General features: G+C 35.6%; 1 protein-coding gene across 6 annotated transcripts in view; it reads right to left on the bottom strand.

Annotated features, from left to right (window-relative positions):
• Positions 1–6,071: 6,071 nt before the first annotated feature.
• Positions 6,072–13,816, bottom strand: part of DCUN1D1 (defective in cullin neddylation 1 domain containing 1) — a 35,381-nt gene continuing 27,636 nt past the window's right edge. For all 6 annotated transcript variants that reach the window (XM_032407102.1, XM_032407101.1, XM_032407100.1 and 3 more), the window contains exon 7: positions 6,072–12,909. In XM_032407102.1, the coding sequence (XP_032262993.1) occupies positions 12,830–12,909 (80 nt within the window). In that variant the 3' untranslated portion in view covers positions 6,072–12,829. The remainder of the gene's footprint in view (positions 12,910–13,816) is intronic.

The raw sequence follows: 13,816 nt of genomic DNA, 5'->3' as shown, positions 1-13,816 counted from the left end.
ATATATCCAGAATTTAACTACTTTTTTTTTAATAGCTCCACTGTTATCACCCTAAGTCACCATCATCTCTCATCAGGATAATTGCATTAACTTCTTAGTTGACATATTATCTATTGCTGTGTAACAAATTATCCCAAAACTTTAGCATCTTAAAACAACAGGCATTACCCACATTTTTTGTGGATCCAGAATCTGAGTGCAGATTCAATGTGGGTAGCTCACATTTAAGGTCCCTCACAAGGCCGCAGTCAAGCTGTTAGTCAGAACTGCAGTCCCAACTGAAAGCTCAACTGAGAGAAGATCAGCTTCCAAGCTTATTGATGTGGTTGTTGGCAAGATTTAGTTCTCCGTGGGTTGTTGGGCCAAGAGCCTTGGGTCCTCACTGGCTGTTGGCTGGAGGCCACCTTCAGTTTCTTGCCACATGGGTCTCTCTTTTTTTTTTTTTTTTTAATTTTTTTGTTATGTTAATCCCCATACATTACATCATTAGTTTTAGATATAGTGTTCCATGATTCATTGTTTGTGCATAACACCCAGTGCTCCATGCAGAACGTGCCCTCCTCAATACCCATCACCAGGCTAACCCATCCTCCCAACCCCCTCCCCTCTAGAACCCCCAGTTTGTTTTTCAGAGTCCATCGTCTCTCATGGTTCTTCTCCCCCTCCGATTTCCCCCCCTTCATTCTTCCCCTCCTGCTACATTCTTCTTCTTCTTTTTTTCTTTCTTAACATATATTGCATTATTTGTTTCAGAGGTACAGATCTGAGATTCAACAGTCCTGCACAATTCACAGCGCTTACCAGAACACATACCCTCCCCAGTGTCCATCACCCAGTCACCCCATCCCTCCCACCCCACCCCCCACTCCAGCAACCCTCAGTTTGTTTCCTGAGATTAAGAATTCCTCATATCAGTGAGGTCATATGATACATGTCTTTCTCTGTTTGACTTATTTCGCTCAGCATAATACCCTCCAGTTCCATCCATGTCGTTGCAAATGGCAAGATCTTATTCCTTTTGATGGCTGCATAATATTCCATTGCATATATATACCACATCTTCTTTATCCATTCATCTGTTGCCACATGGGTCTCTCTTAAAGGCAGGTCACAAAATGGCAACTGGCTTCCAACAGTGAGCAAGTGAGAGAGCAAGAGAGAACATGCAAAATGGAGACTATAACCTAATCTCAGAAATGATATCCCATCACTTTGCCATACTCCATTCATTAGAAGCAAATCACTAGGTCCAGCCCACACTCGAGTGGAAGGGATTACACATGGGTGTGAATCTCATGAGGCAGGGATCATTGGGGATGTTTTAGAGGCTGCCTACCACAACTGGTCTCCTGCTTTCACCTTATCCTTCCCCCACACACAAACATACAGTCTTTTCCCAACACACCAGCTAAGGCACTTTTGTGAAATCTCAAGTACTGACCTGATATTACTCTGCTCAAACCCTCCAATGACTTCCCACCTCACTGTAAAAGCCATAGCACTAACAATACCCACAAGACCACACACAATTTGCTACCTGTTATCTTTTTTTAAGATTTTATTTTTTAGGTCACCTGGCTGGCTCAGTCAGTTAAGTGTCTGCCTTCAGCTCAGGTCATGATCCCAGGATCCTGGGATCAAGTCCCGCATCGGGCTTCTTGCTCAGCAGGGAGCCTGCTTCTCTCTCCCCCTCTGCTGCTGCTCCCCCTGCTGTGTCAAATAAATAAATAAAATCTTTAAAAAAGAAAAAAGATTTTTTTACGTAATCTCTACACCCAACGTGGGGCTCAAACTTACAACCCCGAGATAAAGAACTGCATGATATATTGACCGAGCCAGTCAGGCTCCCCTCTACCGTTATCTTTGATCTCATTTCCTATTATTCTCCTCACTCCCTCCTCTCCAGCCTGCTAGCCTCCTTGATGTTCCTCAAACGTGCTGCCAACTCAGTCTTTATAGTTGATATTTGCAGTGACTGCAAGCTTTCATTAGATATATGCATGGCTTATGATTTCATTTCTTAGGTATTCAGCTATCTCAGTGAAGCTCTCCCTGATTACCCTATTTAAAATTGCACATTCCACTGTCCCCTTCCCTGCTTTTTCCCCCTCCACAGCACTTCTCACTATATATCACAATATATATATTTTATACTAGAATGTAAGCTCCATGAGGGCAATTATTTTTCTTTTGTTCACTGCTGTATTCTTAGGATAATGCCTGACACATTAAGGGATTAGAGACATTTATTTAGAATATTATTAGAATGAGTGAATAAATTCTGAAAGATCTGAGGAGTCACCAAAGGATCTTAAGCCTTTTAGGTAAGTCATGCTGGTAACAGCAAGAATAAGTGATTGGAAGAAAAACAGACTAGGGCGCCTGGGTGGCTCAGATGGTTAGGCGTCTGCCTTCGGCTCAGGTCATGATCCCAGGGTCCTGGGATCGAGTCCCACATCGGGCTCCCTGCTCCTTGGGAGCCTGCTTCTCTCTCTGTGTCTCTCATGAATAAATAAAAAAAATCTTTAAAAAAAAGAAAAAAGAAAAACAGACTAAAAGTATATAGGAAGCCACAGGAACTTAGGCAATCCTGTGATGAAAACTTAAGGACAGTGACACTGGGAATCAAGAACATCATATGGACACAAAACTTATAAATGCTCCAAAACTGTTCTACAAATTCTACACAACCACCAAAATCCCAGCTGCATTTTCTTGCAGAAATTGACAAGTTGATGTTAATATTTGTATGGAAATGCAAGGGACCTAAAATAGCCAAAAAATTTTTTGAAAAACAAGTTGGAGGAGTCCTACGTCCTAATTTCAAAACTTAACTACAAAGTTACAGGAATCAAGACTATGTGGTTCTGTCATAAGGAAGGACATACAGACTGATGGGAATTAAGAATCCAGAAATACACCCATATATTTATGGGCAATTGGTTTTCAACAAGAGTGCCAAGACCATTCAATGGGGAAAGAAAGAATAGTCTTTTCAACAAGTGGTAAGGGGACAGCTGGCTATTCACAGGCAAAAGAATTAATCTGCCCCCCTACCTCATGCAATATACAAAAATTAACTCAAAATAGGTCAAAGACATAAAGAGCTAAAACCATAAAACTCTTAAAAGAAAACATAAGTGTACATTTTCTCACATTGGATTAGGCAATGGTTTCTTAGATTTGATATCTAAAGTGCAAGCAACCAAAGAAAAAAATAAATTGGATTTTATTAAACTTTTGTGCCACGAGGCACTATCAAAGTAAAAAGACAAACCACAGGATAGAAAATATACGTAGAGGGGGCCTGGGTGGCTCAGTTGGTTAAGCATCTGCCTTCGGCTCAGGTCATGATCTCAGGGTCCTAGGATCAAGGCCCACGTCGGGGTCCCTGCTTACCAGGGAGTCTGCTTCTCCCTCTCCCTCTGCCCCTCCCCCTGTTTGTGTGCTCACTCTCTCTCCCAAATAAGTAAATAAATAAAATCTTAAAAAAAAAAAGGGAAATATTTGTAGATCATATACCTGGTAAAGATCTAGTATTTTGAATATATAGAGAACACTTACACATCAATAATATAATAAGTAACTCAATATAAAAATGGGCATATGACCTAACCAAATTTAATACTGAAGAAACAGAAAAACTGAGCAGACCAATAACTAGTAAAAAAACTGAATCTGGGGGCGCTTGGGTGGCTCAGTCGTTAAGCGTCTGCCTTCAGCTCAGGTCATGATCCCAGGGTCCTGGGATCGAGCCCCACGTCGGGCTTCCTGCTCCGCGGGAAGCCTGCGTCTCCCTCTCCCACTCCCCCTGCTTGTGTTCCTGTTCTCGCTGTCTCTCTCTGTCAAATAAATAAATAAATAAATAAAATCTTTAAAAAAAAAAAAAAAAAAAAAAAAACTGAATCTGTAATCAAAACCTCCCAACAAAGAAAAGCCCAGTACCAGAAGGCTTCACTGGAGAATTCTACCAAACATTTAAAGAACAATAATCTTCCTCTAACTCTTCCCAAAAATTGAAGAAAAGGAATTCCAAACTCTTTCTGTGAGACCAGCAATGCCAATACTAAAGCCAGACAAGGAAACACAAGACAACTACAGACCAATATCCCTGAAGAATATTGGTACAGGAGTCCTCAACAGAATATTAGCAAACAAATTCAACAGCACATCAAGGAATTATACACCACAAGTGGGAGTTATTTCTGGAATGCAAGGGCGGTTCAACATATGAAATTCAATCATTCTAATACACCACATTAACTGAATGAGGACAAAGCCACATGATCATCCTAACTGATGCAGAAAAGCAATTGACAAGACTTAACATCCTTTCCCGATTTAAAACAAAAAACTTCCACACACAAGAAACAGAAGGAAACTATCTCAACATAATAAATACCATATATGAAAAACACACAGCTTACATTATATTTGATGGTGAAAGACATAAAACTTTTCTTCTAAGAAAAGGAACAAGACAAGGATGCCCGCAGTTTTTTTTAAAAAAGCAAATATTAACAGACAGGGAGAAATAGGAAGCAATACAATAATAGTAGGGAACTTCAATATCCCACTCCCATCAATGGACAATATTCATCAATCATCCAGGCAGGAAATCAATATGGAAACATTGGACTTAACATGTTAGACCAGATGGTTAATATCTTGAATATCAAAAGAACTCCTACAACTCAACAAGAAAATCAAATAACCCAATTCAAAAATGGGCAAAGAACTTGAATAGACATTCCTCCAAAGATATACAAATGGCCAACAAGTATATAAAAAGATGTTCAATATCACTGATCATCAGAGAAATGCAAAACAAAACCATAGATACTGCCTCACACCCGTTAGGACGGCTAGTGTAAAGAAAAAAGTGAGGATGTGGAGAAATTGGAAACCTTGTGCATTGTCAGGATTGTAAAATGGTATAATTGCTATGGAAAGCAGTATGGGGGGGTTCCGCAAAAAATTAAAAATAAAACTACCATATGATCCAGCAATCCCACTTCTGTGTATATATCCTAAAGAATTGAAAGTAGGGTCTCGAAGAGGTATGTGTACACTTAATTTCCTAGCAGCTTTATTCACAATAGCCAAATGTCCACTGACAAAAAATGTTGTATATACCTACAATGAAATATAATTCAGCCATAAGCAAAAGAATCCCTGTCACATGCTACAACATGGATGACACTTGAAGACATTATGCTACGTGAAATAAGCCAATCACAACAAGACAAATACTGTGTGATTCCCTTATATGAGGTATCTGAAATAATCAAATTCATAGACACACAAAGTAGAAGGTGTTTTCCAGGGGCTGGAGTGTGAATATATATTTTTCAATTCTCTTATATTTTTAGAAGTGGAATTGCTGGATCATATGCTAACTCTGTTTAATTTTTTGAGTAACAGCCAAACTGTGTTCCAAACCAGCTGCACCACTTTACATTCCCACCAACGTACAAGGGTTCCAGTTTGTCCACACCTTCATCAACACTTGCTATTGTCTATCTTTTTGATTAAAGCAATCCTAGTGGGTGTGAAGTCATTGTGGTTTTGATTTGCATTTCCCTAATGCCTAATAATGTTGAGCATCTTTTCATGTGTATAATGGCCATTTGTGATCTTTTTTGGAGATATGCCTATTCAGATTCTTTGCTCATTTGTAAAATGGGTTGTCTTTTTATTGTTAAATTATAAGAGGTTTTTATATATTCTGGATACAAGACCCATTATATTTTTAAATTAAGGAAATCTTTTGATTATAGCTTTTTATACACTTCATTAGCTTTCAAAATATTTTCAAGTTAGACTACATTCTTTAAGTACATGAAATGTCACCTTAAATATAAATTGCATAGGAATTTAAAAATTTAAAGCAACCACTGCTTTCTCAAACATATGTATTCCAAGGCAAGGAGTTGGGATATACGGGTCCCATAGGTGAAAAGATTTAGCGATAAATGCAATGTATGGACCTTATTTGAATTCTGACTTGAACTGGAAAAAGAATTATAAGACAATTTAAAATACTGACTGGATAATTACTAAGAATTTGTTAACATTTAAGTGTGGTAATAGTATTGTGATTATATTTAAGCATCCTTATCTTTTTGATATAAATACTGAAACACAAATGGAATTATCTATGTGGGACTTGCTTCAAAATAAATCAGGGTTGCAAAGATGGGTGGCATACAGAGAGGTAAGATTGGTCATAAATTCATCATGTTGAAGTAGGTTCATTATACTATTGTACTTCTGTGTATGTCTGAAATTTTCTATTAAAAATTTAAAAAGCACTACACTCCAATGTCCACTATGTGTAAGAGCACAAGTTGCTGGCAGCAACTAAATGGTACCAACTAAAGTTTTACAAATTTAAGAAATTCCCAGTTACCTTAAAAGCAAAAGAGCTCTGGGAAACTTAAAGAGACTGTGACATATCCATGCAGTGCAATGTCTGTACAATGTTTTAAATATTACCAGCAGTCACAGCCTGACTCGGTAGCTTTATCAACTATGATCCACACAACAGCACCAAGCACCAGCCACAGCACTGCTCACCTACACACTTCATCTCCTCAGCAGAATTCTAAGGGACCAGAGCACTCCCACTGGCAGGCTAGAATAACTTTTCTCACTGGCTACAGAAAATACTACCTTCAACTAAGTACATGTCTACAGTAAGTCATTTTACAGTAATCCCGCAGGGCACCTTATACTCACCCAAACTGCATATCCAATCTATGGACACACGAGTTAGGACTGCGAGGTATAATTTGCACACTTAAAATACATACCCACCAGAATGACTATAATAAAAAAAGACAAGTATTCTCAAGGATGTGAAGAAACTGCAACGCTTATGAATTGTGGCAGGAATATTTTTAAATAGTACAGCCACTCTGGAAAAGATTTGGCAGTTTAGGAAATTAAGCAAAAATTTTCCAACCAACCCAACAATTACACTCCTGGGAATCTACCTATGAGAAATGAAAACATTATGTCCACACAAAGGCATATATGTGAATGTTCATAGCATCATTATTCATAACACCCAAAAAATATGAACAATCCAAATGTCCATCAACTGGTGAATAAGCAAAATGTAGTACAGCCATACACTGGAAGATTATGCAGCAATTAAATGAACAAAGCACAGGCATAGGCTACAACAGGAGTGAACCTCAAAAACATCATGCCAAGAAGCTGGATGCAAAAGACTTCAAATTGTCTGACTCTATTTATGTGTAATTCCCAGATAGGGAAAATCTATGAAGCAGATGAAAGTGGCTGCCTGGGGCTGGGGGTAAGAGAGGGAATCAACTGCAAAGGACCATGAGGGGAGCTTTTATGGGCTGATGGAAATGTTCTAAAACTGGATTGTGAGGATGGTTGCACAACTCTATAAATTTACTAAAACCATCAAATTGCTTATTTACAATGGGTGAATTTTATCATGTGTAAGTTATACCTCAATAAAGCTTTTTTTTTTTTTTAAGTACCATTACACCAAGTCTTTGGAACGACTCTCTTAAAGTTCTGGCTGACAGCCCTGTTTAATTTCAATAGAATGAGTTCTAACCTAGTCTCAGGATTAAAAATAGTATTAGCATTTGCTTGAAACCTAAACACGCTACTTTTGAAGGATTCCAAGTACATACATCTCTAATCTTTACTGATCAATTATTACTCTTTTAGCTATGTGCCTTGTTAACTATAAGACAAATCCTTGTCTACAGACTACACTAGCATTTTCTCTTAGCCATTTTTCCCCCTGGATGTATGCCCGACACTATTCCTTTTTGTAAAAATCTTGTTTGGTATTGCCCCAGTTTTCCATTAAATACAAAGTTTTCTTAGAGTATTTCATAACTTGAGCTAGAATTTTAAGTAAATATTTATATTGAACATGAACATTCTAAACATATACATTCTAAATACAAAATATTATCCTTTTTGTTTTGTTTCTTCATTAAGCCATTCACATACTGCCTCTGGCAAGTTTCAAACTTCATTGTTTCAAATCAAGCTTTGCTTTCAACTACTTTGGTTCAAAATTCTTCTTTAAAATTATTTGATGGATTCTTCTTTCAAAGCAGTTGCTGTCTTCTATGATCAGACCTGCTTTAATTCTGGTCTAACTCCCATCTCTTTCCATTCCACTGAAAAATCTGCCAAAGGGGTAATGTTCCCGCTTACGCCAGACATTAAAAAACAATTTCTTTTAACCGAACATTTTTCTCAAACCAAATTTCACATGCAATGCCATTAACCTGCAAGAGATAAAGTAGGAAGCTATGGATAAAGTGGAAGAAGAGGCACCCTGCCTCCATGGCCCAACCTCATGGAATATAGCAGCCTCGAAGTATGGCTTACAAACCGATGCCCTACATTACAAGTCACATTTCAGCACAGCACAAATACAAAAAAATTAAACTGAAAATATTTAAGCAATATGCATAAGAAAAACTTGGATATACTTAAATAAAAAAATAGACTTTTGGGGACCTCAATTTTAAAAATTGGTAACTATAAAATAATTCCCAAAATAATGTCTTTAAAACTCCATAAATACATTACTTTTTAGGAATTCCATCTACTACAAAGATTGTGTACCTTTTATCATAATTTCCTTATTTATGACAGACTTTAAAAGAAGATCAACCAAAGAAAAGCCAAAAAGCCACAGTAACACAGAACATTGAGCCTAGTGGGAAGTGGTTAAATAAGTTGGTCAGCAGGAAACGCCAATTACCCAACAGGCAGTAAAGGAAAATAAGATGGCAAGAATGCTCTGGTAAAACCATTTATGCATCTGTATTATGAATTAAAAAAAAAAAAAAAAAGCACTATCTGCCTCCAGAATCAGATACAAATCAAGCAAATATTCAACCAAAATGGCAACAAATAGTAACGATAAACCTGGAAAAGGGGATCTGTACTATTAAGAATTTTCAAGTTTATATCAACTACAAAATATAAACCCCTTCCCCTCAGAAATCAAAGGTATCATGATATATAACTTCACATTTCTATAAAATAAAAATAGAAATTATTGCTCTATGACTGTAAAAATGGAGGCAAGTAAAGAGTTTAGAAATATACTCGTTTATAATCAATTAAATGATGAGCCATAATTTGAACCCTAATTATCACATTATGTAGAAATCACAATTCAGGTGTTGTGTCCTTAGTTATTAAGATATATGTTAAATAGTTCACATTTTAAAAACATTTTATCGTTACATAATCAAATTTGATAAAATTTTATCAAAACATCTATGTATTCAATATAAATCATATTGTTAAAAGTTTTATAAAGTAACATTTAAAGAAAACTGCTGAGGTGCCAAATAATTATTTTCTATTAAATATACAACTTAACATTTAGAACTATATAAATTAATTCTTGCTAAAAGTTGATTCAGGTTTACAAAGGCATACTTTGTGAACTATAATAAATTTCCCCAGCACCACTTTCCTTTTCCATTCCAAAATTCTTTCATTAGGTTTAACTTTCTTCTGTCATTCATATGTAAAAGTTACAGAAGGTTTACAATACGTTGTCTTAATAGTAACATGTTTTCAAAAAATCTAAGCAAAGTGCACATTAAACTAGCTACAACTACTCAAATTCCTTATCAAATAAAAAATAGATGAACACTTCATTCACTTAAATCTTTCTGAGGAAAAAAAAAAAAATAGTATAACCTTGCTTAAATAAGAATTCCCCAGTAAGGATATTATATAAAAGATTTCCCATGTTATTTTATTTACTTTCTCTCATTAAAACTTTTTAAAAGTCTAATGCAGAACACGCACTTACAATGCCATATTACACAACTACAGTACTGTTAATTAAACAAAGCAGCCCAGTATAGTTGTAAACATTTTAAAAATGTAGTAAACAAGACTTGGCATGTCTTTTCTTCCCAAAACTTGCCATTACAATGCTCTTTCCATGAATAATTACTCTTCCTGGAAAAGTTTAAGGTATATTTTAGTCTTTAAAAATATTACACTGAAATAATATGTGAAAAGATTTAGTCATGGCAATTTCACGGAAGCTTTTATTGCCTCTGTTGGTAATATGACAGGGATTGTAAGAAGCACAATTGAACTTACAGAGATTTGCAGATGATAGTCACTAACGATAATCTTGATCTCAAGTATTTTTATATGTGGGCACTTCTAATTTTATACACTTTACTATTTAAAAAGCATTACATTTTAAAATGTGTACCTGTTTTGACATTTGGCAAAAAGGAAACTGTACCTGTGGTTCAATTTAAAACAAAGAATCAGCCTGGGGAGTTTACCAAAATGAAGACTGAAACACTAATGAATTAAAGCATTTCAAGGGGGGTGTGTGTGTGTGTGTGTGTGTGTGTGCGCGTGCACGCGCACGCGCATGTGTGTATGAGCATGTGTCTCTCTTTCAACCTCTGTCAATCTCTCTCACAGACACACTCACACACATACACAGCCATATGTATAAGCATTTTTTTAGTACAAAATACTCCCTGTAACCAGACATTTATCCTCAAAATAATCACACCACATTAAACCAGTCTTCTCTTTTCAGCCCTAGTAATAGTATTGTTTAATTCTAAGATGCCATCATAGAGTGAACAACCTTAACTTTTATGCTACATAATTATATTCAAAGCTTTATGTATTTTTTGTTTATAATTACACAGTAATTATAAATGTTTAGTACCAAAATGATGACAAACACTATTTTGTTGAAAAAGGTCTTGCGTTTAAAAGGAAAAGTCTGTAAACCCAAGGCACTAAGCCATGAACCAATATCAGACTTCTAAGAAAAACCATTTATATTGGGGGAAAAAAAAAAAAAGCTAATGGGATCTCACTTTAAAACACAGCATACTCGAATTAATCAATCCGAAAACAATACCATAACTCAAAATCTTCAAGACAAAAAACAAAATAGTACATATATATATTTATCTTTTTAAATTTTTCATAATTGAAGTTCCTCTTTATATTTACAAATATGAAATCAGGAAATACTGAAAGCAGCAGGATTCTTTTTTTCTTTTTCTTTTTTTTTAAATAACCAATTCTAGTAACCTGAATAGGAGTTTTCAAAATATTCTTTTGGTAGAATTAATATTCTTGAGTTAAAGTTATGATTGGAATATTAATATAATATCTATGGGGAAAGCTCAATTTCAGAAACTGTGTAAATAAAAAGTAGTTGTAAGATGTCACTGTTTCTTAAAATCATTTCCACATCTACATAAAACATACTGCTATTCTGAAGTACATTCCTTTGATAATTTTAACATTGGGCCTTAGAGAGTTGCCTGGATATACCAAGCAAAATCTATTCCTGCTAAAGACCAAAGTCACCCAATATATGAAGTTTTACATTTTTTTACTTGCCTTACAGAAATGTTTAAGAGAGCAAGAAACCCTTCACATGTCAGGAAGTGAACAGAAAAGTTAGGCATTTTCGGCATGAAAGCAGTTCATGGGTCTTGTAATGAAAAAAATAAGATAGGATTCTGCTTTGATGTGAAAACTGAGCTAATCTGAACGAAACAAAAAAGGTGAAGAAACTAAATAATTTACAAAAATAAAAGCCAGATTGGTGTTTTGCATCAAGTACATGCTTGCTTGAAAATTTTTGCTCCTGAAGTAAGTATTTGGCAACCACAGTGATTAACAGTTAAAGGAATTTCAACAAAATAAGAAGTCATCAAAAATGGACTATTTGTCTGAAAGCAGTACCTATAAGGATTGAACTTCATGGCTCATCATGACCATTTTCAAAATTTAATTCCTACTATCTTCTTATAAATTAAGAGAATTTCATTTGTGTTCCATAGTGTGCTGACAAAAACAAACAAACAAACAAAAAAAAACAAAAAAAAATAAACCCTCATGCCTAAATTTAGAATATTGTATTGTGTAGCAATCTAAAACATTCAAAACAAATTAAATAGTTTAACTTATTCAACAGGCATATAAGCATTTCAAAATCATAATGAAATCCAATTATGTAGTGCATAATGTAGACAGGAGTAGAATCTAACATTATGCAGACATTTCCTAAATAAAAGTTCCCTGTAAGACAACTATACATAAACATGGGTAAGGTAAGTGCAGACTAGTTCTGTGGAACCTTTTGAAATCGAGGGTCTGAAACACAATAAATTTTTCAGGTAGGCACACCAAGTTATCCTAAAAATTTTTCACGTTGGTTATTTTGACATCAGTTACTCTACTCACATCAATACATGTGATTTGCCAGGAAAAAAAAATCCCCCCAAACCAAAACACCATTCCAGATCTGGTACACTTAAATATATCACTCTCATCGGAAGTGCTATCAGCATAGTCTTTGCAACTAGCCCAAAGCATATATTTAAGAAGTTTTTAGAAATTGTTTGTGATGTTCATATGTTTAATTCTTATGCCAAACTGCTTTCTGATGAAGACAGCATTGTGCTTTATGCAAGAATGGAAACCTCAAAATAATCACCATAAAGCTTCTAAGACTTATGGGAGAATAAACTAGGATGGTCCACAGATATAAGATGAAATCCACAATGTTGGAATTATAAATGTTTAGAGCGGCCCAGACTAGAAGACAAGCCCAAACCACCATTAGAAGAATGAAATACGATATGGTCCAAGATGTATCCTTAAAGTTTTGACACAACCCTCAGTCTGAATTGTGAGGATTGATCTTCAGTTCAGTCCAGCCAGCAGAAATTGACTGTGCAATTTTCCGTTGTATTTATTGTACAGACTATGTACATTCTAGAAGGTTCCTTTAGTGCTACACTGTTGTACTTTTTGTCCCAGCAATTTGAGGGCGTGCAAATTCCACAAAGTCATCAATAAGAACAGGCCATGCTCCTGGGGGAAAAAAAAAAAAAAGATTGGGAACAAAGAAAGGAGGAAAAGCAGAAATAAAATTTTAAAGAGAATCCTTTACTTTTTAAAATATCTTCCCCGTAACAGTTAAAGTATGTCATTACAAATATTCCCACTGATCAGACTTCCAAAATTCTGACTTTTTAGAGTTTCTACCTAAAATATGCCTTATATTCTCTCTGCTCTATTATTCTAAAACTTGATTATCCTCTGAATGATAAATAATAACTCTTCTGGTGCTCAATCAAGAATATCATGGTTTTCTGAAGGCCATGGAACTGGCAGCCTAAGAAATGGCCAGGCCATAATGGCATGCTGCCAGCACTGAGAGTATAGGTAGGTGGGAGGAAAAAAGTTTCCAGGCATTTTGTGGCAAACTTACAAGGGAAATCAACAGCAAATATCAACCTCTATCTAATTTCATGATAATAAATTACTAAAAGATTTTAAATTGCACATATGCATGCCTCTACACATCCACACGCCAACCTCTAAATCAGGAAGTTCTCCAGTTTTGTGTAAGGCCTAACAGAAAGCACAATTATCATCAGTAATATGCAGGCTTAGACATTTCTCACTTGTCAGTGGAGACTGTACATCACAATGAAAACAAAGAGAAAAAAATAACATCATCTCTGGTTAAATAGTTCCAGGACACTTTTAAGGAGGCCAAGGTCATTGGAGATTTTTCAAAGAGTACCTCTGTCTATTCAACAATCTCAAAAATGCATCCTGCTAATTCTCAAGGGAAGCTAAGTAAGGATGTGTGAGGAAATCAATGTAAACCACTGTCACTTCTCAAAAAATAAAAGCAAGGTCCTCGTAGTGGATGGTAATATCTTTTTACACACATGAAAAAATATCAGAAAATAATTCAATTGATGATCAT

This window comes from Phoca vitulina, unplaced genomic scaffold, assembly GCF_004348235.1.
Source record: "Phoca vitulina isolate PV1807 unplaced genomic scaffold, GSC_HSeal_1.0 scaffold8, whole genome shotgun sequence".
NCBI lineage: Eukaryota > Metazoa > Chordata > Mammalia > Carnivora > Phocidae > Phoca > Phoca vitulina.
This window is presented reverse-complemented; position numbering and strand designations above follow the sequence as displayed.